A 24,518-nucleotide genomic window follows, 5' to 3' on the forward strand; every position below is an offset into this window, starting at 1 on the left:
ACACCATTGTTGTCCGCCCAGCGGACAAGGGAGGGGGCATAGTCCTCATGGACTACACCGATTATGCAGCAGATCTTAAACAGCAACTCCGGGATGAAAATACATACCGTCCACTCCCTGGTGACCCTACTTTAGATATCCAGAGGAAAATCACGGATGTCCTGGATATGGCCTTAAGAGCAGGCTATATAGGATTAGACCTGTATCGATTTTTGAACAAAGCCCACCCACGCACTCCGGTGATTTACAGTATCCCCAAGATACATAAGAACGCCAATAGCCCGCCTGGACGCCCCATAGTGTCAGCCATTGACGGGATATTAGAACCCATTGCACAATGGCTGGACCATGTTGTTAAAAAACCAGTAGAGGCCTTGACTACCTGTGTCAAAGATACACGGACACTCTTGGACAGAATCAAGGGCTTGGAACTACACCACACTGCACCGGTATTCATTACAATGGACGTGTCCAGCCTCTACACTGTCATACCCCACACAGAAGGAATAGAGGCCATGCGACAGGTCCTATGCAACTCTCCAGTTTATAATGGCCCACCTATAGAGTTTGTTTTGGAGTTACTATCCCTCATTCTCCATCATAACCATTTCAGATTTGAGGAACAATGGTACCTCCAGGTGGCGGGAACATCCATGGGGTCTTCAGTAGCCCCAATGTATGCTAATGCATACATGTATGTATATGAAATAGAACACATCCTGCAGCCATACGGGGACTCCATTATAGGATACTATCGTTACATCGACGATCTGCTTATTATCTGGAGAGGGACACAAGTTGAGGCACAACACATGATTTTTACACTGAACCATCTACCATCACCTATAAGGTTTACGGCCAACATAAGTGCGGAAAAGGCACAATACCTCGATTTGGAGTTAACCTGGGGGCAGAATGTTATTGAGTATTCTTTATACTCAAAACCTACCGATAGAAATACCTTACTGCATGCCCATAGCGCTCATCCCGTTGCACTCAAAAGATCGATACCCAAAGCACAGTTCCAACGGGTGATTCGCAACAACTCAAACCCGAATATGATGACAGCACAGTTGGAAACTATGTCGCAGAAATTTGCAAATAGAGGCTATGAAAGCCGAGCACTTCAGGACACCCTTACTTTGGCTATAACAGCTACGAATCAAGATAATACACAACCGACACAGAGGATGGTGTTCCCCATGACGTTCCACAATTCTTCACACCAGGTCTCCACAATGATTAAAGCAAATTGGAAGATGGTGGCCACTGATGATCAGCTTCCTAAGATTTTCAAGGAACCTCCGATGATTTGCTATAAACGCAATAGAAATCTTCGTGACATATTGATGCACACGGATCCGATCGCCAGTTACTCCAAGACAACCAAGAGCAATATACGAGGATGCATTCGTTGCCTTGGTTGTGTGACATGTGGACACATGATTCCATCAAAAAAATTTAATCATCCACACACCAACAGAGTATATGACATCAAGCACACTATCACTTGTCGAACTACCCACGTCATCTATAAGCTTATATGCCCATGTGGGCTTTATTACGTGGGTAAGACAGAGACGCAATTATGTGAACGCATTAGGGGTCACCGTTCCAGTATCAGGCTAGCCTATAGGGATGGACTCAGTGATAAGCCAGTCGCAAAGCACTTCTTTGACAAAGGACATCCTCTAGCCTCCCTGAAATTTGTGGGTATTGACCACATCCCCCCCCTAAGCGAGGTGGCAACAGAGGCAAAATGCTACTCCAGAAAGAGGCATATTGGATACATCAGTTAGACACGGTGGCCCCTAGGGGTTTAAATGAAAACATTCCCTACTATTCATTTATTTAGCTCCCTCAATGCAGTACCAGTATTATTTTAGACATACAAGCTATTACCCCCTATCAGGGTGTTGTAGACATGTACTTATATTTTAATGATATTATTGATATGTTATGGCTATGACGTTAAGAGTTATGTTTTTTACACACCAGTTTTACACCATTATTATTGTATGGTTTTCAGCACTATTTTTTGCACTTTAACTACTGCACGTCATCACTTTAATGAATTACTTGTCAAAGTATCTCCTATAGCACTTTATAACATATACAGCTTCACTCTTACGAGAGGCATTTTCTGTGCCATATAGTTTGACTTAAATATATTACATGTCTCTATTAGATATACGTTTATTTGTTTTTTAGCTGACCATGTCACATTAAATATTATATCACTTTCATCACATCGTATTCACATGCATTTGTCCTTACAACTGACACATGTGTTTGTCTATATACAACCGGTGTAACATGCGCATTACGTTGCTTAGCAACGCCCCGCTTGCCGTTTCTGATACGGCACGTGTCACGTGACGATACCAGTCACGTGCCATACTGGAGGTGGAGTCACGGGTTAGGTGCTCGCGCACACCCGGAAACATAGCTGAGGCCATATGCACGGTTAATATGTTGCCCACTCCCTATTTGAAAATCAGAATTTCGGATACGTAGAGGAAAGGGGGCAGTGCTGAGCTGAGACCTAATGCGCAAACCCGGAAGTACACACGGCGGAAACGCCGAGGACACCATGCACCTGGGTGAGTCACTTACAATCATTGTTATGGCTATATATTGACCTATCATTTATTGTCTGACCCTGAGGAAAGTCCCGAGCGGGGACTGAAACGTTGGTCACAGATTTTTAATATGATTAAATAAAACTTTTGAATTTTAAGCAAGACCGGTGAGCAGCTATCATTTGGCGTTCTATGTATCATTGGAGTCCAGGCTTTGGCACCCGGCGTAACAGGAACATTAAAGCGTGAGTGCATGGGATTTTTTCTATTTTTTATATATATATATATATATATATATATATATATATATATATATATATATAAAACATACACAATCCAGCGCACTCGCTTATTCACTAAACAATGATTTTTAAATCTTACAGATTGTAATAGTTTTATTTAAAAACACCTCACCTAGGCAAAAAATAATGAGGGTTTAGTTACATTATATGATCATATATTGCATAAGCCTGCCACATCAGAACATAGGTGCTGCAATGAGTGTATGGGGGGGTTAGAGGATGAAGTGGTCTCAAGGGGGATAGGGACTGTAGTGTGTGCAGGGGGAAATGTGCTGTAGTGGAAGATATCGGTTGAAGTGGATGCAGGGAATAATATGGATTTTTGTGGGTGTAGAGCAGTAGGGGTTGCAGTGGGTTCAAGATAGGGATAGTTGCTTTACAGGGTGCAGGTGGTAATGGGTAGCTGTGGTGGATACAGGGAGGAATAGGGCTTTACTTGGTGAAGGAGGAACATGAGCTGTAGTGGGGAGTATCTGTGATGAGGCATAGGTGCAATATATATATAAAAACATTAATTAAAATAAATACCCTCCCTCCCCCATAAGTTTATTTCCCCCACCCTGAGGATTACATTTGGCCTGGTAGTCAGGTGGAAGAATCTGCTTGTCTGCACCCACTGTGCTCTGATACAGTAGATTGAGGGAGGCAAAGTCATCCCCTCTTCCTGAAGGTATTTGGACTGTGAGGGTGATTTTTGATCTCCCCACTGATTATACATCCCTTTGCCTGGGAAGGTGCTTGAGCAGCGTCAGTCCTGCAGACTGTGAGAAATATCTGCAGGTCAGAATGTAGTGCACCTCCTGAGAGAGCCAGCCATGCCAATGATGCCTTACAGGCATTGACCGTCTCTGTCTATTCTCCTCTGAGGCAGATAGTGACCCCGCTGCCTGTCCTTCTCTGAGACAGATACTGATCCCTCTGAAGTTAGTACTGGAGCTGCTTAGAGTGAGCTCCATCCTTATGGCCTTCATAAATCTAATTTGGCCACTATGTCTAATATTTATGATACCAACCGTCATGGCAAAGTGATCATAGAAGATACAAGATTCACAGACTGGCGGTTCCCGAGATATTGGGGACTATCTGATTTGAGGCTTGAACAGACCTTCTCCTAAGGTGGTAGCTGTGCCCATGGAGGAATCTTTATCCTCAGAGGAGCAAGTGATGGATGCACCCAACAACTTCTTCTCATCAGGCCATTACCACCCTTACTCAGATGAGGAAGATACAATTCCCTCCATGAAGGAAAATATTAGGGCTGTTCTTAGGAGCTAAAAGCAACTATCGGTGACAGAGGTGGGGAGGGTCCAGGAAGAGGTGCACACACTTGGGGGGGCGCATGATGGCTGTGGAGAGAGAGGTTGGGGACCTTACTTGGTACTGCACTGAAACTACTGATATCCTATCTAGTCTCTGAGGAACTTGTGAGACTATGCAGTCCAGAATGGTGACCTTGGAGGATGGCAGCCACTCTAAACACATAAAGATCAGAGACGTTCCTGACACTATCACTGTGGCTGAATTGTCAGCTTATATCACCTGTCTATTAATTGCTATGCTGATTGCAAATCAACTGCCACCATGCCAGTGGATGAGATCTCTAACCTACCTGGAGCAAAATAAAGAGGTCCTGTAATGTGATCGCTCGGCTGTCCCACATGGGACACGAATAAGCCATAATGAAAGTTGTCCGAAGTGTCCCCTCTTATGATTTTGAGGGCAATGTTTTGTTGTTTTATCAGGACCTCTCTTGAATCCAACTGAGATGGAGGGTCTCACCTGGTTACTCCGGCACAAGGGAATCGCATATCGCATAGGGAAACCCTAGGTATCTGACAGTGGAACACCACGTTTTAATTAAAAAATGGTTTATGCTTTATCATTATCGGATAATAAACATAGATTGATGTGAATTTTTTTACAACTATTGTAGCATATGGCTGCAACATAATAAAATGTGAAATAATGAAGGGGTCTGAATACTTCCTGAATGCACTGTAAGCCTCTTCACTGAAATTTTTGCATATTCTTATGTAATTATTTTATCTACGCAACCCTTACTTACAAATAAATGCTATGCTAATATAAATATATAAAATAAAATCTGTATCAGCGCTTAGTTAATATACCCCTATTTTTAACGTAGGGGTCAACAAGAAAAATATATACTGAGTAGAGAGTTCCAATTTCAGTCTTTATGCGGGTATTTTCAAATGTCCGCAGGGATTGGTAACTGCCACAATAACCAATACAGGAAATCTGTGTCTTTACAAGTATCAAACCTTAAATAGAAAAGATACTGACATAGCTTAATTTTGTTACAGTTTTATTTCCCATACGAAAATCCCCCATAAGAAGAACTCTTACAATAAAATGTTGTGAAACTTATTTCTAAGAGTCACAGTAAAAGCGTGATTTATACAGAGTATCAGCCAGAGAGATTTGTGGTGACTACAGCGGTACCTGCCAGTTGGCGTTCCTGTGAAGACCGATCTGAGTGCACAAGACCGGTTTGGAAGTTTACATCCACGGAGCGGTAACAATCATCTCTCTGGCTGATACTCTGTATAAATCACGCTTTTACTGTGACTCTTAGAAATAAGTTTCACAACATTTTATTGTAAGAGTTCTTCTTATGGGGGATTTTCGTATGGGAAATAAAACTAACAAAATTACGCTATGTCAGTATCTTTTCTATTTAAGGTTGGTTTTTATTGTATCTAGCGGCTTCTTACACAAATTCTTCTTGTGGATAATTGAATTGAAGCATTGGCTTAGAAATTCCACTGTACGATTGATATTTACTTGCGCGCTCTCTAACTTTTGTTAATATAAATTCCAATCAAAAACAGCTAGGTAGTGAAGAGGTTAAAACATATGATTTCAAATACTACACTATTAGGTTTGTGGGTCATCTTTCACCTCTTATACCCTCACTTAGATCATCTTGGGGGTGGGGGTTGTCACTCCGCTTCCTGCTCTTTTACATCACTATATGCATATTTAATTGACTTAACTAGAGACGGTTAATGTCAATTGACTGTATGTGCTGTTGACTTCTTGTGTTTATGTCAAGCCTCTCAAAAATGGTTTGACATGAAAACTGACACCATTCCATCGATGGATGTATGGGATGCGGGATGGATGGGTGAAATAAATAGTGTCAATGAAAATCTCACCGAAAAAGGGAATGTACGCATTGTGCACACTTAGCTACTGCCCGCCTTTCTGTGCGGCCCTAAATCGCTCCTGCATGGACTGAATACCTCTATATACAAACATGTCTGCTGAGCTTCAATGGCTGGATCTCAGCTCACGGCTAGCGCCCTCTTTACCTTTTGTTTTGGCCTGCGTCAGTGGTGTACACACAATCCATGGGGCCCCGGTGCAAAACTGATCCATGGACGGGCACCCGGTCACAGGGGTCCGCAGGGCGGCCGGGCCCCCTGGAGTGACGGGGCCAGTTGCTGCTGCGACCGCGGTATGTACGCCAATGGTCTGCGTATATTGTACGGTCTCCCCTAATTGTACAGCGCTGCAGAATATGTTAGCGCTTTATAAATTCCGGTGATAAATAAAAACACACGGATACGATGGCGCTGATTGGGGACAACCCTTGAACAGAGGGACAGGAGTCTGAATTCTGGACATCCTGCTGGTTCTGGAACAAGGGTACTGAGCACACCACCTAATGGCACCATAACCACTACATAAGCATGCAGTGGTTATGGTGCCAAGTCTGACCCTATAAATTATGTTACCAGCTCTAATCCGAAATATTAATTCCGTTTTAAACTCGCAGTTTAGTGAATAACTCCCACATTGCTGGGTGTCACTGTGTGTGTGTGAGCAGAGTCCATGCCTGTCTCTGTATAAAGCTCACTCTCACTATAACGCGACTCACGTCCACACCAGCTGCCCGCCTCCCACTGACTGACTGATGTCACCGCCTCTCACACCAACCCCTCTGCGGATTAGGCCGAGCGCTCGTGACGTCAGATAGGCAGACATCAGTTCAGCTTACATTAGCCAATCAGAGCGCGGTCCCACAAGGCAGCGCTCACCAGCCCGGCGTAGGGGCGTTGGAGTGTCCGCCTCATTACACAGAAACACTCCGCCTTCCCGCCAGCAGCCAATAGCGTGGTACGTACGGCGTGATCCCTCCGCCTTCCAACCAGTACAGTGAGCGGACTCTGCCGGGCTGTCTGGGCGGAGTAAATCGGCACATTGGGTGGGCGTGTCCCTGTTATCAGTGGGCGGGGTTTGTACTGACAGCAGCTGCTGAGCTCCGCCCCCCCACCTTACTAACTGCAAAGACAACCTGAGAGCAAGATCTCCATTACTGAGACCCGGAGGGACAGACAGCCGGAGGGACGGACAGACAGCCGGAGGGACAGACAGACAGCATCACACTGTGTATATACCCAGGTAAGGACAGACTGACAGACAGCATCACACTGTGTGTATACCCAGGTAATAACAGACAGACAGCATAACACTGTGTGTATACCCAGGTAATAACAGACTGACAGACTGACAGCATCACACTGTGTGTATACCCAGGTAATAACAGACAGACAGACAGACAGACAGACTGACAGCATCACACTGTGTGTATACCCAGGTATTAACAGACAGACAGACTGACAGCATCACACTGTGTGTATACCCAGGTATTAACAGACAGACTGACTGACAGCATCACACTGTGTGTATACCCAGGTATTAACAGACAGACTGACTGACAGCATCACACTGTGTGTATACCCAGGTATTAACAGACAGACTGACTGACAGCATCACACTGTGTGTATACCCAGGTATTAACAGACAGACTGACTGACAGCATCACACTGTGTGTATACCCAGGTAATAACAGACTGACAGACTGACAGCATCACACTGTGTGTATACCCAGGGAATGACAGACTGACTGACAGACAGCATCACACTGTGTATCTACCCAGGTAATAACAGACTGACAGCATCACACTGTGTGTATACCCAGGTAATAACAGACTGACAGCATCACACTGTGTGTATACCCAGGTAATAACAGACAGACAGCATCACACTGTGTGTATACCCAGGTAATAACAGACAGACAGCATCACACTGTGTGTATACCCAGGTAATAACAGACAGACTGACTGACAGACAGCATCACACTGTGTATCTACCCAGGTAATAACAGACAGACAGACAGCATCACACTGTGTGTATACCCAGGTAATAACAGACAGACAGCATCACACTGTGTGAATACCCAGGTAATAAGACAGACAGACAGCATCACATTGTGTATATACCCAGGTAAGGACAGACAGACTCTATCATACCATATGAGTCTAACAGAGGGGATAACGGTTGCGCCAGATTTCTTTTCTTTTCTTTTTTTTAATTCTTTTGTATTATACCGTATATCTATCTAGGTAAAAACAGGCAGACAGTATATCTACCCAGGTAATAACTGTCAGAATGCATCAGACGGTGTATATATCCATATAAGGGCTGACGCCATAATCACTACAAGAATATGTAGTGGTTATGGTGCTTGGAATGTTTCTTCTTGAACGATTGACCTAATTATGTGTAAAACATTTGTGGGATTTATTCACTAAAGGGAAGTGAATTGAAAATCAGATTGCAAAATATAACTTACAATAGCCAGGATGCAACTATGCTTAAAATAGAGAAGTTTTCTAAATCTGGTATTATACCCTAAATTTTGCAGTTCTATTTTGAAATCAGATGGGTTATTCACTAAAGTTCGAGTACAAGGAGAATTCAAAATGAATTTCAAATTTAAGGTTAAAATAGCTGAACTGGCAAAATGATCTGAGTCTATGTTTTTAGTTCCGATTCTCTGGAATTAAATTTGAAATTCACTTTGAGTTCTCACTTTAGTTTATAATCCGGAGTATCTCCATATTCCTTGTAATTTGTACCCTCAGCCATTTGTGTAAAATATTTGATTGTTTGGAAAGGAGTGATATGTTGGACCAAGTGACATTTCGATTACTGTAGCTTTTCACATGTAGTGACAAAAATCTAAATAGCAAGTATTTTTCCAACAGGCAACCATGCTGGTGAGTCTGTGGCAGGCAGGGGGTGCCCTGCTTGAAGAAGCTGTTGGAGGCAGTGTGGCATCTCGTGTCCTGCTTCCAGTTACCTTTCTTCTTCTCTTGGCATATCTGTCGAAGCTGGCCTTCAAACATTTAAGCACTATTGACACCGACAACGCGGTACGTGCATTGTCCAATAATTTAACAGTTTATTAGCTGTAGTCCTTGCGAAGTCAGATGGGTGTATTCATCATTGAACTCTGATCTGTGTTTAACTGGCAACCACATTTCAAGATGTAGGACAGCAGAATTTAAAGGGTTACTCTGAGCATCATACACGCTACAGCCTACTCCTAATTGGGCAAAGTGTTTTGCAGTGGTTTCCCCATTACCAAAGCCTCCCTTAATGTTGATACGGTCACATCTGGCTATTGCAGAACATGGATGCTAATCCTGCTGCTCGTTCATTGGCTGAACGCCATCAGCCGGGAAAATGCACATCATTGTCTTTAGCTAGCTTGCGAACTCGGTAATATATCTAAATATGCACAGTGTTTTATAGTGAAACGCTGCATGTACAGGGTCTTTGCACCATGACCACTTCCATGCATTGGCTTGGAGTACCCCTTTAATACCTTTACTATCTAATTACAGTTTGAATTGTGTAAGTTTGCTGGTTTTAGTGGGCAAGGTCCTCTATCTTACTGCATATTCAAAGATTAAAGAGAAAGTGTCTATCATGAAAAAGGGTCATCATCTTCCACATTGTGGGTTTACTTTGCGTGGTAAGGGATAACGCAACTTCAATGAAAGACATGGTAAACCTCTATGATTTGGAATCACATATTCAAAGGAAGCTCATGTTTGTTGGAATAATGTGTAACTCCATCCTAAACCTGTCAAAATAGAGAACCTCAATTTGGACACCGATCCTCTACCAACATCTGTCTGTTTGCCAGTAGTTCATGGCCCAAAGATTGACAGTGCCCATCCTGCTCAGAGTCTATAGTTTGTTAATGCCCACAACTTGTCAGTGATTATAGACCAAAAGCATTCGATACTGGCTCCTGCTAGTGTATCGCTTTTTTTTACATGTTGTTCTTTGCATGAAAAAAGGAGAGCTATATCTCATGAGAAATATTTCAAGAGTTAAAGGGAAAGGAAAAAGTGTTTAAAAAAAAAAAAAAAATGTTAGGAGGAAGGAGGTTGAGAATTTGCATTCAAAATGGCATATCTATGTTTTATGTGGGTGTGTGTGTGTGTCTGAGAAATGTGACATCGCTGTAAACTGTGTGTCCTTTTTTGCTACAGAAATACCCACCATTTATTTCATCATCTATACCTTTTCTGGGACACGCCATATCCTTTGGTAAAAGCCCAATCGATTTCCTAGAAAATGCATATGAAAAGGTAAGTCTTTCATCGCTTTATTTACCTTTTGCTACACACAGTGTAAGGCAGATGTAACACATTGATTGATTGTCTAGGTTTGAGAAAGAAGCACTTCTTTTAGTTGAACCAATTTATTTTGCCACTTGGAATATTTCTATTCATAAAAAGTTTTTTGTTTATTTCAAAGAGGATCTCTAACCTCTTTGTTGTGGCTTATTTCTTTTGAAACTTTTTACTGGTGTGAGAGAAAAAAACAAAACCTTCGTTTAAAAGGACCCTGGCATCATTATCGCATGATTTCCTGGCAGAGTGGGGTTCATTCGAGCAGGGACTTAATTTAAATTTACCGCTTTGTATTTGAAATTGTTGTATAATAAATATATGTAATTAGATACTGATCATATAAAAGTACTTAAATAATGTAAATGCCAGTATGATATAAAAACATATGTGCAGTTGGATTGTGATAGATTATGCCTGTCATTTGTCGCTTTTTCCTGACATTGTTGACTGTTGTTGAAAACTACATTTCCCTTGATGCTTTGCTGTAGCACTAACATATAGTTATTGTGCTTGTTGATCTGCTTTTCACTATGTACCATCAATTAGATGAATGTGAAGGCAATAATAATTCCCTTTAAATATTGCTTTTGGGTTTGTTATATTCTCTGTCTTGGACAATTTTATTTTCTGTTTATAATTTTGAAAGAATTGGTTTTCTTTTGCAGTATGGACCAGTCTTCAGTTTCACTATGGTGGGCAAAACCTTCACTTACCTGGTAGGTAGTGACGCAGCCGCCTTGCTCTTTAACAGTAAAAATGAGGATCTGAATGCTGAAGATGTATACTCTAGGTTGACAACGCCAGTCTTTGGCAAAGGAGTTGCCTACGATGTTCCTAATCCGGTAAGATTTTAGATACCATTAAATACATTATTATTATTATTATTATTATTATTATTATTATTATATATATATATATTTTTTCTTTCATTAGTTTGAGTTTAGATTTAATTTACAAACAAAATTAAGAAACGGTTATATGTAAAGTTAACTTTAAAAAAAGAATAAAACAGTCCAGCAGTTAAAGGGGTTTTGTTACTTTCGGTCTTTTTCTAGCATAATCAAGTTCTTTAAATCCTGACTGTATATTAATGTAATAGTGTTTCAAAATGTTTTCTGATTTGATATTGTGAAAAATAAGCAAACATCGGGTTATTCACCAAACTTTATAAATAAAATTCAAATGGAAAGTTTTATGGTTTTAGCTGAGATGGAGAATTTTCCTCCTTCAGCAATTTTTTTTTTCTTTAGGTTTTCCATTAATTAAAAAAAATATATAGTAAATGGCCTGCAGGAATAATTTTATCCCATGGCTCTTCTTTCTGAAGTTTTAGTAAGGTCAATTCAACATTTTAATTATCTCTGTGTTTAAGTCCCAAATTTTCACACATTTTACAGCGGCCACATTTCCCAGACACACACACACATAAATCATAGATATGCCATTTTGAATGCAACGTTTCAACCCCCCCCCCCCTTTTTTTTTCCTTTGCCCCTTAACTCTTGGAAATGTGTAATTGGGTAATTCACAAAAGCGTGAATTGCCACCTGATTGTTTGTTTTTTGTTTATTTTTACCAATAATACACACAGGGCACATGTTCCTGAGCAGGAGTTTATGGAAAGCAATGCGTTATAGTTTTTGCATTTGTTGTCTCACTATGTCTGATGTCATGCAAATAAAATCCTTAAAGGATCACTATAGGGTCAGATAAACAAACACGTATTCCTGACCCTATAGTGTTAAAACCACCATCTAGCCCCCCTCGGCCCCTCATACCACCATACATATAGCAAAATCTTACTGTATTCAAGCCAGAAGCTGTAACTCTGCATGCTGTTTGCCTAAAAAAAAAACCCAAGCAGTCTGCTAACCTCATCAGAAGTGGTAGCTTGATTCAATCTCAGTGCTTCCCCATAGGATTGGCTGAGACTGACAAAGAGGCAAATTAGGGGCAGAGCCAGCATGATTCAAACACAGCCCTGGCCAATCAGCACCTCCTCATAGAGAAGAATTGAATCAATGAATCTCTATGAGGAAAGTTCAGTGTCAGCATGCGGAGGGAGGAGATACTGAATGTTTGGATGCATTTTAGGCAGCCATGACCCAGGAAGGATCTGTAACAGCAATCTGAGGAGTGGCCAGTGAGATTATCACTAGGCTGTAATGTAAACACTGCATTTTCTCTGTAGACCATGTTTACAGTAAAAAGCCTGAAGGTAATGATTCTACCCACCAGAACAAATTCAATAAGTTGTAGTTGTTCTGGTGACTATAGTGTCCCTTTAAGTTTTTTTTATATGTTTTGTCAAATGCACCACGTGTGTGTGTTTGTGGAGTGTCCCTTTAAAAAGATGACACAATGGCTATAAAATTACACAAATATGTAATTACTTTCTTTGTGTTTTGACAGATCTTTTTGGAACAGAAAAAAATGCTGAAAACTGGACTAAACATCGCTCATTTCAAAACTCACGTGAGGATGATTGAAGAGGAGACCGAGGAGTACTTCAAGCGCTGGGGGGACAGTGGAGTTGGAAGTAAGAATTGTGAAGTATTACAACACTATGATGTTTGATAGCTGCACACACCTCTGCTTACACCTGCCTCTTCTGCATGGACTTTGTCTACAGATTGTTTGCATCATGCATTTATGTTTCATTGCTATCCCTTTCCTTATACGTTCCTCCTTTGATGTATTCCTTGTGGCCATAACCTGGGTATTATGAGTTGTACAATGCTGTTAAATATTCACTGATCCCCTTAATAAAGAGAACATTAGCAGGTATTAGGAAGCAGTGTCTTTCCATTCAAAGTGCAGCCAAGTTAAACAGCTTTGTCGTGAGAACTATTTGTGGCCAGCGGAAGTATGTTAAATTACAATATTTTACAAAGATCTGTTGTAAGAATCATCATTTTCATGCCAAATTTAGAATTTGCTAATTTTGAAATCATGACGTTGTCACAAGTTTTGATTTTTGTCAATTTGGAGCAGAGAAGACCATAATCTTAACCCCCTTAAGGACACATGACACGTGTGGCATGTCATGATTCCCTTTTATTACATAAGTTTGGTCCTTAAGGGGTTAAAGGGACCGTCAAACACAAGCCACATGCCTCTAGGAATTTAATGGAACAAATTGTGTTTTTTCTTCCACTGCTTTAAGATTTTGAGCTCTGAGCCACACTTCATAGAGTAATGCTGATAAACTACTTATTGTTCACTTCTTATGAAGATCCTTTGACATAGCATCCGTTCCCATTTGTCAAGTCTCTGCACGTTCTCTTAATAAAATCCGTTCTCACCTGGCTATCAGTTGGCATGAACAAATTGTTAGTAACTTGATTTTATATTCTTTCTCTGAGGCAGTTGGTTAATTTATTTTATGCCATTTTTTTTTTTCTCACCCCTACCTTCTAGATTTATTTGAGGCTCTTTCAGAACTGATCATCCTGACAGCCAGTCGATGCCTACATGGGAAGGAGATTCGGAACCTTCTCAATGAAAAAGTGGCACAACTATATGCAGATCTGGATGGAGGTTTCACACACGCAGCTTGGCTTCTGCCCGGGTGGCTACCATTACCCAGCTTCAGGTAGTCATTAAAACAAATTATTGAATCAAAAATGTTTTACTAGACATTGGCGAGGGGAAACTTAGCTGTGGTGACTGTTCCATTGACTTTTCAGGATTGCAATGGCAAGTAACTTTTTAGGTCTGGCTAGCGGAATAGGACTTGAAATTTTAAGACCTGATTTTTAACAAGTGGTATATTTCCACCACATTTAATTTAACCCCTTAAGGACCAAACTTCTGGAATAAAAGGGAATCATGACATGTCACACATGTCATGTGTCCTTAAGGGGTTAATAGCAAGAATGGTAAATACAAACACAGAAAAAGTAACTTAACTTTAAAATATATTCAAAGTTCTGACAAATATCAACGAAATCTTTTATAAATTACTTTGAGGGGAATTACCATGGTTCTGTTGTGTGATCTGAAAATCTAAATAAGTCTTTGTTCTTTGACGCTAAATCTGTTTAAAATTGGTATAATCTCTACAGGCGCAGAGACCGGGCTCACCGAGAAATCAAGAATATTTTCTACAAGGTGATCCAGAAGCGCAGGCAGTCACAAAATCCTGACGACGATATGTTGCAAACACTTGTGGACGCAACGTACAAGTATGTATAAAATAAGGAATTAATATTATTTTCTTGTGACAATTGGCTTGCAAAATAACCTATGAAGTTATTCAGGAGAGTGTGTATTTCATATTGTAGGTCACAATATCTAAACTGAAAATCCTCTACTTACAACCCCTTCCCTCTCGTTTCTCATCATTTGAAGTTCAAAAAATTTGCCTATTTAAACCCATCTCTGCAAACCTGAAGGAGAACGCACCTCCAACTGTGGCACAACAAGTCAACACGCTTTCTGCAGATATGCTCCCGTTTAGCTGAATGCTGCTGGAAGTTTCACACTTTGTCAGACTTTCTCCATTACAAATTCATTTTGCGCTCGTACAGAGCAGCTATCACCTTTTCTAAACAATCATTTTTCCTATCATTAGTTCATAATCCCAGGTGTCTCTTTGATACCTTCAACTCTCTTCTTCACCCTGTTGTGGCCACCTCCCAAACTAACCTTGCAGCTGATAGCTTTTCATGCTACATTACTGAAAAGATTAAAATGACACTATAGGCACCCAGACCTCTTCAGCTCATTGAAGTGGTCTGTGTGCAATTCCCCAGGTCCCTTAACCCTGCAAAAGTAATAATTGCAGTTTTGCAGTGTTAACTCCCCCTCTAGTGGCTGTCTACCAAACAGCTACTAGAGGGACTTCTGGGTCGTTGGGTAACTTTTGGTCAAGTAACTGACACTGCACCCCTCCCTGTCACAGGTGCCTCATTCCAGGCCTCTATTTAGCCTTGTACTGCAGAGATATCGCGAGATGGAAAAAAATGTTTTTTGGCTGTTCGAGTAGGACCTACCAAAAATGGGGTGCATTGACCTTGTGGCAGGCTTATGCAATGTATATATCATATAATGTAACTAAACCCTGATTATTTTTTGCCTGGATTAGGTGTTTTAAAAAAACAAACAAAATCTGTCGGCACCAAAGTTGCTGTTTACTAGATAAGGGAGTGCGCTGGATTTTCATTTTTACCTGACACTGGACGTCCTCCTGCTACGCATGATTACATCCAGCGTCACCTGAAACCCCATAGGAAAGCATTGTATAATAATGTGTAATGCTGCACTTCTCCTTTTCTTCTCGCCACACAACATGATGCCTTCCAATCTTACATTATCAGATCTCTTTCATCTTGTCTTGTGCTGTCCTTAACACATGTTTTAACTGCTCTCTTTACTCTGACATTGTCCCAGCTCCCCTTAAACATGCTACAAACTGCCCTTCCTATTTGTGTTTGTTTTATTTATGTATTTATTTTTTAAATACCCCACCTTCTCTAGATTGTATACTTGTTTGAGCAGGTGCCCCATCAAACTATTGTTCCTGTAACATTTATTATTGATTATTAAATTAATATTGTAAAGCAATACGTTGGCACTATATAAATGCTAATAATAATGATAATCATAGTCACAGTAAAACTCGGTCAGTGATAAAGGAAGCTCATAGGAAAGCATTGGAATCATGCACATTGGGTCCCCAATGCTCCTCTATGAGAAGCACTGGATTGGAGCAGAGATAAGGAAGCCATGCCTGATCGATGACCTCCCTGGAGGACGAGAGGTGGGCAGTGCCAAGGGAGTCTCAGCACTTCTATTTTTTTTACAGGTTTTTACTGGGGGGGGGGTCTTGACTCTAACTAGGGACAGAGACACATTAATTTTAGGAAGACATGTTTGTATTCCTAATGCTACAGTGTTCCATTAAATGTAAATTGCCATGAATTCAAATCATTTCATAATTTAGGTCCAAATAGCTGAAGTGGCATGCAACGTTTTTCTATTTATTGTAGCCCGAGGTTTTAAATTCACTGTGAATTCCTTATAATTCATAGTTTAATGAGTAACAATTATTGCATTTGGTATATTTGACCGTGTAAGAGCCATCCTATTCTATCTATTTAGCTCCATGTTAATTAAGCTAGACTGGTAATGCAAGATTAGTTAGTTAGGCATAAATAATGAAATGTAAGGCACCAACATTGCATGCTTTAACCTAATGTCATTAATAGTACCCTGAGCTGACCACTCTCTTCTCCTCTGTTACGCTTTGAAGAGTGACACTCTGTAATGTATTCATTAAACTGGGAATAGTGGTCAATTGACACGAGGATCACAACGTTCCACCAATATAGCCGAATAACCATTGAAGATATTCTCTAACCAACTCTGCTATTTTAGCATAAAATTAATATTTCCTTCACCGTCAATGACTGATTTAATGAATTAACCCCCCCACTTGCTTCACACATCTGTGGGTGTCTTTGTTCTAAGGCCGCAAACCTGTACAGTAAAATTAATTGCATAGAATTAATGTGAATCTATATTCCTTTTCTGTACATAATCTTCCTCCTTTTTCCTAGGGATGGCACCCCATTAACCGATGATGAGATTGCAGGAATGCTAATCGGTTTACTATTAGCTGGACAACACACGTCTTCCACCACCAGTGCCTGGATGGGATTTTTCTTGGCTAAAAATAAATCTTTTCAGGATCAGTGCTTTGCGGAGCAGAAAGCCGTGTGTGGAGAAGATCTGCCGTCTCTAAACTATGATCAGGTGAGCTGTTACAGCAGGGGGAAAATTCAGCTCCTACAAACGTCTAAAAGTTAGTCGCCACTGTAAATCTGCAGGGTTCTCAAGTCTGCAGTTTGTGATAGTTTGAAAAGCAATAAACATGACTTATTTCAGACTTACCATCATTTTCTTTTCCTGGCTATTATCCACTGCCCCTGCTGCAAAGACAGAAATTTATATTGAGTAATGGGTAGTGTAAAAGGTCCCTCCTCCCTGCAAATGCAAGCCATGTTTCCAAGCTTATTATTTTTTATCATCTAAAATATACTCTTAGGGGTGTATTCAACAACCAGTAAGTAACAGTGCAACTGGCTAAAAGCCAAGTTAGAAAATAATCTGTTTAATGATTAAACCTCTTATTCTGTTCAGTGTATTCTCATTTTCTAAATTACAGTAACATTTTACCTAACAAACTAATTATGGGGATAACACACATAGATCATGTTCATTTTCCTTGATCGTGTAAACAATACCATACAGTGTAATGTACATTAATACAGTGCATTCTCATTTGCAGCTAAAGGATATGCAAGCACTGGACCGGTGTATAAAGGAAACTCTAAGACTGAGACCCCCCATTATGACAATGATGAGAATGGCTAGGACACCCCAGGTCAGTAGTACATCTAAGGTTTCTTCAGAATGTACTCGTTAATGTTGGTTTATCAGGCCGCACTATGTTTTCCTTGCTTAAGGGCTCCACATTGGATGATGCACTGTAATAAGGCTGGTCTTGCCCACTATAGGTGTGTGTCAGTGTCTGATACACCATAATAGCAGTGAGAGTGCTACATAGAGCTTGCTACACCGTCTTCTAAATCTGTCTCAATGTAACATCTAAAACAGATTCAATTCAGTATACCTATATGTGTTTGGTATAAAGCTGTTACCTAGTAAAAATTGAGTGTATGTAATTTCTTGTATTCAGATACTCTCCGGTTCCTTGTATATTTATATTAGAGTAGGTGGTGGGAAATTGCTCCATGAATTCATGTCTCATGGAAGTAGAATTGAATATGTGGCTAACATAGAGTGGTACCCAGTAACTACCTATCGAGCTCATGTAAGATCCATCTCATACTCTCTCCCATAACACCTAGAGCAAAAATATGTTCGAATTAACAAGGCTAAGCTGGTGTTAAAATATTAAATCCTAAGTAAGTATTCAAAATAGGTTTCCAAAGTTTTTTTTTTTTTTTTTTTGCATTTCAAACTTATGACATAACATTGAACAATTACATATTAAAATCAAACATTTCTTCTAGGTTTTAGCAGCTCAAAATTTTCTTAATTCTTATCTTTGAAAAAGGACAATTAATAAATCTGCAGCTGTACTGGATAAGAATTCTGTTTGTCTTTAGGAGACTGTTGGAGGTTACGTGATTCCTCCTGGACACCAGGTATGCGTGTCTCCAACTGTTAACCATCGCCTACGGGACACATGGGTACAGAATACCGATTTTAACCCAGACAGATACCTTCACGAAAATCCAGCAGCAGGAGAGAAGTTTGCATATGTTCCTTTTGGTGCAGGTAATGCCACTGATTGTTGTGCTTGGGATTAAATGGTTTCTGAGAAGAGGCACAGTCATTACACCCATATAATTATATTGTGGTTCAGCATAGACTATTCTGGTAGACTTATCACGAGAGAAGTTTGTGGACATTTACTCAAGTTTATGTATTAAATCCCTTTTATGGACATGATATGGTTTGAGTCTTTTGTTAAATTATTTTTCATAACCTCTTTATCATACCTGGGAGGTATAGTCTATGCACACCTAATGCCAAACTGCACCTACAAGGAAACAAACTTCAAGTACGTATATCTCTAAATTCATGCAAATACTAATGGCTGCAATATCACAGTATATCGATCAATGGATGCTATTTACTCATTTATGTTTTGCATGTACTGATTTTAAAGGATTGTGTTGATGTATAATAAATCTACACTTTCTTTTATTATAGGTCGGCATCGTTGCATTGGTGAGAATTTTGCTTACGTTCAGATTAAAACCATCTGGTCTACAATGCTACGTTTGTATGAGTTTGAACTGGTTGATGGATATTTCCCCTCCATAAATTATACCACCATGATTCACACCCCAAACAACCCAGTCATCAGATATAAAAGAAGGAAACATTAAATCATGAACTTTAACTGCTCAACAGAAGAAACATTTTACTTTGAAAATTGTAAATTAAGAAGGGCGGTGGGGTTTAATAAAAAAAAAAAAAAAAACTTTGCTAAACGCTATAAATCTGAATGCAGATTTACGGAACAAATATCTAAGCTGTGACTATAGTTGAGCTAGGTAATGGTTCCATATAATCTAGGTTTGGCCAAATATCTGGAATTCAGATTGTAATGTGCTGCAATTCAAAGTTTAACAAACACCCTGTGCATGTTATGCATTTTATAAAATATGTGAAATAATTGTGTAAAAAATTATGTTCGCTTGACAAGTTGAGTTGTATATAGGTTTTATTAAACAAACTCTTTCAATTTGCGTGATTTTCAAATTAATTTGTGAGGATTAATACACTAAAACTGCAATATGCTCACCTTCCAATATCACAGGAGATAGTGTGTCTGTCGATCTTCCAGGAGCAGAGGCCAGCGCAGACAGACAATGACGGCTTGGGGAAATGAAAAGTGTAGGAAAAATACTGAGATAAAGTAGTCCCTCATATCTTTTTTGACTGGGTTGGAGTTTCAGTGAAATTCTAACATAGTCTATGTGAGTATGTCATAAAGATTCTATCATTATTATTCTATCTTTATGATTTACCCATTTTGGATGGGGATGAAAGAGACGCTTTAAAAGCATTGGTACATGAATTCAGGGGCGGACTGAGAACCCTCAGGGCCCCCGGGCAAAATAAATCAAGGGCCCCCTTACAGGCCCCACCCATACTCCGCAGCAAGCGCCACCCATGTCCCGCCTCCATACACCGCCTCCAGCCACACCCTACACAATCTTTAGACACAAGGAACAAAAGTGCAATAATCCCTTCAAGGCCCCAGTAGAGACTACAATTGAGGGCTAATGGGCCATGGAGGGGGGTCTTTCTAGCAGAGGCTATCTCAGTGTCCTTTAGAGAGTGTGTTAGAAAGAATCCCCTCCAGGCCCTATTAGAGACTACAATGGAGTCTAATAGGCTTGGAAGGGGTTCTTTCTAACAGAGGCCATTTCAGTGTCCCTGCTGGAAACAGTCGCCTCCAGGCCCCAGTAGAGACTACAATTGAGGGCTAGTGGGCCATGGAAGGGGGTCTTTCTAGCAGAGGCTATCTCAGTGTCCTTTAGAGAGTGTGTTAGAAAGAATTTCCTCCAGGTCCCATTAGAGACTACAATGGAGTCTAATGGGGCCTGGAGGGGGGTCTCTCCAACACTCTGGTTCCTATTCACAATATAGCAACACAACATAGCTCGCTGATACCTAGGCCAAGTTGGCTCCTCTTACCTTAAATACTGTTGTTGGCTGGCAGTCTGTGGGCTTGCTGGAAGGCTGTGGGCTTACTGGCTGCGGCTGGCAGGCTGTGGGCTTGCTGACAGGCTGTGGGCTTGCTGGCTGCGGCTAGCAGGCTGTTGGGTTGCTGGCTGTGGCTTGCTGGCTGGCAGGCTGTGGTTTGCTGGCTGCGGTTGGCAGGCTGTGGGCTTGCTGGCTGTAAGCCTAACTGGCGGCCTGTGGGCTGGCTGGCTGGCTACTGGCCAGCCTGTGGGCTGGCTGGCTGGCTGGCTGACTGGCCTGTGGGCTGGCTTGCTGGCTACTGGGGCACTTGGAGATTATTTAAATAAATAATCCATGCACAATAACCACTACTGCTCTGTGTAGTCGTTATGGTGCCAGGAGGGCCGGGCCCCCCTCCCAGAGTAAGTAGTCAAACCGTTTAAGAACTGCTGGGATATGAGGCTGTTGTAGGGTATAGGAGCAGTGGTGCAATGTGTAAGGGGTGCAGTGTGTGTGTGAAATGTTCAGTGTGTGTGAGGGGGTGTAGTGTGTGAATGTGTAGGGTTTGTGGGGCAATGTGTGTATGAGGGGGCTGTGTATGTGTGTGGCAATGTTAGTATGGGGGGCTGTGTGTGTATGGGTGGGCAGTGTGTGTGTGTGTGTGTGTGTGGCAATGTGTGTAAATGTGTATGGTGTGTGGGGGGGCAGTGTGTGAATGTGTATGGTGTGTGGGGGTAGTGTGTTTATGGGGCTAGAGTTCACTCTCACCACTGCAACCACCAGGTGGTCACAGTGTTGAGAGTGAACACTAGCCCGTAGCTCCAGGGCTAGAGTTTACTTTCGCCAGAGCCGTAACGTTGCCGTGGTAACCGCGGCAACGATCTGTGCTTGTGCAAGAAGGACCCAGAGGAGCTGCAGGCTGAGCTCCCGGGTCCTCTCTTCCTCCCTCCCCTGCCGGCTGCCCGCACGGTGCCTGCGGACAGGGGAGGGGGCAATTGCCCTCCTCTTACTCCCCCCTCCGCCTCTTCTTACCCCCTTCTTACCCCCCTCCCCTCTTCTTACTCCCCCCTTCCCCTCTTCTTACCCCCTTCTTACTCCCGCCCCCTCTCTTCTTACCCCCCTCCCCTCTTCTTACTCTTCCCTCCCCTCTTCTTACTCTTCCCTCCCCTCTCTTCTTACTCCCCCCTTCCCCTCTTCTTACCCCCTTCTTACTCCCGCCCCCTCTTCTTACCCCCTCCCCTCTTCTTACTCTTCCCTCCCCCTCTTCTTACCCCCTTCTTACTCCCGCCCCCTCTTCTTACCCCCTCCCCTCTTCTTACTCTTCCCTCCCCCCTCCTCTTACTCCCCCCTACCCCTCTTCTTACCCCCTTCTTACTCCCACCCCCTCTTCTTACCCCCCTCCCCTCTTCTTACTCTTCCCTCCCCCCTCTTCTTACTCCCCCTTCCCCTCTTCTTACCCCCCTTCTTACCCCCTCTCTCTCTCTTCTTACTCCCCCTCCCTCTCTTTTTACCCCCTTTCTTTTTACCCCCTCCCTCTCTCTTCTTACCCCCCTATTCTTACCCCCTCCCTCTCTCTTCTTACCCCCCCTTTCTTTTTACTCCCTCCCCTCCCTCTCTCTTTTTGCCCCCCCTCCCCTCCCCTCCCCCTCCCCTCCCCCTCCTCTTTTTGCCCCCCTTCCCTCCCCTTCTTGCCCCCCCTCCCCTCCCCGCCCCCCTTCTCTTTTTGCCCCCCTCCCCTCCCTGCCCCCCTTCCCTCCCCTTCTTGCCCCCCCTCCCCTCCCCGCCCCCCTTCTCTTTTTGCCCCCCTCCCCTCCCTTTCTCTTTTTGCCCCCCTCCCCTCCCTTTCTCTTTTTGCCCCCCTCCCCTCCCTTTCTCTTTTTGCCCCCCTCCCCTCCCTTTCTCTTTTTGCCCCCCCTCCCCTCCCCTTCTTGCCCCCCCTCCCCTCCCCTTCTTGCCCCCCCTCCCCTCCCCTCCTTTTCTCTTTTTGCCCACCCCCACCTGTAGCGTGGCCGAGCTGCACTCCGGAGTTTCTGTTTCCTGTACCCGGCCGGACTGACAGGAAGGTGCACACTGAGCACCTTCCTATCACTCCGGCCGGGCACCGGACCGCACAGCAGCTCGGCCACGCTACAGAGGAGGGGAGGTGAGAAGCTGCAGCCGCCTGAGCGCTCTTAAGAGAGCGCTCAGGCGGCTGCAGCATTTAAAGGGGCAGCCGGGCCCCCTGATGGCTGGCCCCCCTCCCGGCCGGGCCCTCGGACCATGTCCGAAGTGCCCGACCGGTCAGTCCGCCCCTGCATGAATTTTCATTAAAGGGGCAATTCAGGCACCAACACAACTTTTATGCCTCCTCTGCGCCTCCTTCTACATTTTACATATTAACCTTGCTTTCTTTGCTCCACCTCCTGCATTCTACTTATTAACCCTGACCAGGGCTGTTTTTACATTTCTGTGGTGTTTGTGTTTAGCTGTAATTTTCCACTTACTCATTTACTGTACCCACATATAATATACAGTTTTTCTCACCATTAAATAATCTTTCTAAAGGTACCATTATATTCATAATATCATATAACTTACTATAAAAAAAATGAACAAAATGTAAAAAAAAACACACCTTTTCTAACTTTGACCCCAATATCTTTTACGCATCTACAACCGCCAAAAGACACCCATGCTAAATAGTTTCTAAATTTTGTCCTGAGTTTAGAAATATCCATGTTCTTAGCTTTTTTTTGGAAAGTTATAGGGCAATAAGTACAAGTAGCATTTTGCTATTTGCAAACCCAATTTTTACATTGTAAAGTTACATTGTAACACTATCTGTCAGGAATCCCTCAATAACCCTTCACACATATATTTTTTTTTTAAAAGAAGACAACCTAAGGTATCAACCTTGGGGTATTTTACCACAAATCTATGCCAAATTTAAAAAAAAAAAAATTGTTTAGATTTTTTTTTTTGACACACGTAGCAATTTAAAAATACATGTATGGAGAACTTTTAAGGATCACTGCCAAAGAACACCTCAATATGTGTTCAGCAACATCTCTTGAGTACAGTGATACCCCCATGTATAGGTGTGTCGGGTTCTCTGGGGGCTAAAAGACCTTATTTGGAGGGTGCGCATTCCATAATTTTGTTATTTTTCTCTCACATTGTACTTTAGGCATGGATTCTCAGTTCCTGTTATGTGTTACTGACAAAGAACACCCTAATATGTGTTCAGCAACATCTCCCGAGTACAACAATGCCACTAATGTACAGGTTTTATGGGGTTTTGCAAACTTACAGGGGTCAAATGTAGGGCTTTTCCATGTTTGCATATTGAAATTTGCTAGATTGTTTTGCTGGGCCTATGTTGCCTTAGAGATTGTATAGCAGCCCAGGAATCAAATTTAGCCCCATCATGACATACCATTGTAAAAGTAGACAACCCACGGTATTCAAAATGGGGTATGTCCAATCTTTTGTAGTAGGCACTTAGTCACAAACGCTGGCCAAAGCTAGTGTTTTTGTTTTTTTACACAAAAATTGCACTTTTACTGGTGATTTCATCGTCGTGATAAGTTTTACTGTTTTAAACAACATATTTGTGTTCAGCGAAGTCTCCCGAATATAACAATACTCCCCATTTACAGATTTTATGGTGTTTTGGAAAGTTACAGGGTCAATATAGGGCTTGCCCAATTCAGTTTGCTAGATTGGTTTGCTGGGTCTGTGTTGCCTTTTGAGACCATGGTAGCCCAGGAATGTGAAATAACCCAAACATGGCATACCATTTTCAAATGTAGACAACCCAGGATATACACACACACATTTCCTATATACAGGGAGTGCAGAATTATTAGGCAAATTAGTATTTTGACCACATCATCCTCTTT

The 24,518-nt window shown here is 42.0% G+C and overlaps 1 protein-coding gene across 7 annotated transcripts; it reads left to right on the plus strand.

Annotated features, from left to right (window-relative positions):
- The first annotated feature begins 7,267 nt into the window (after positions 1 to 7,267).
- On the plus strand, positions 7,268 to 19,711 carry LOC134609070 (lanosterol 14-alpha demethylase). 7 transcript variants are annotated; one of them, XM_063452451.1, is made up of 11 exons: positions 7,268 to 7,312; positions 8,962 to 9,129; positions 10,261 to 10,359; positions 11,070 to 11,246; positions 12,817 to 12,943; positions 13,825 to 13,999; positions 14,472 to 14,591; positions 16,968 to 17,163; positions 17,699 to 17,794; positions 18,543 to 18,714; positions 19,153 to 19,711. In XM_063452451.1, the coding sequence occupies exons 2-11, from the start codon at positions 8,968 to 8,970 to the stop codon at positions 19,329 to 19,331; spliced, it is 1,503 nt and encodes a 500-aa protein (XP_063308521.1). In that variant the 5' UTR covers positions 7,268 to 7,312; positions 8,962 to 8,967; the 3' UTR covers positions 19,332 to 19,711. The 7 variants fall into 7 exon arrangements, with proteins under 7 accessions (XP_063308521.1, XP_063308520.1, XP_063308526.1 ...); XM_063452450.1 differs by lacking the exon at positions 7,268 to 7,312 and adding an exon at positions 7,313 to 7,357; XM_063452456.1 differs by lacking the exon at positions 7,268 to 7,312 and adding an exon at positions 7,487 to 7,508.
- The last annotated feature ends 4,807 nt before the right edge of the window (positions 19,712 to 24,518 follow it).

The sequence above is a fragment of the Pelobates fuscus genome, chromosome 4 (genome assembly GCF_036172605.1).
Source record: "Pelobates fuscus isolate aPelFus1 chromosome 4, aPelFus1.pri, whole genome shotgun sequence".
NCBI lineage: Eukaryota > Metazoa > Chordata > Amphibia > Anura > Pelobatidae > Pelobates > Pelobates fuscus.

What these genes read in the sequence shown, in the direction of transcription:
- LOC134609070 (XM_063452451.1), top strand. Translation starts at nt 8,968, where the DNA reads ATGCTGGTGAGTCTGTGGCAGGCAGGGGGTGCCCTGCTTGAAGAAGCT. An exon ending in CTATTGACACCGACAACGCG is followed by an intron (nt 9,130 to 10,260) that starts GTACGTGCATTG and finishes TTTTTGCTACAG; the next exon opens with AAATACCCACCATTTATTTC. An exon ending in GGGGGACAGTGGAGTTGGAA is followed by an intron (nt 12,944 to 13,824) that starts GTAAGAATTGTG and finishes CCTACCTTCTAG; the next exon opens with ATTTATTTGAGGCTCTTTCA.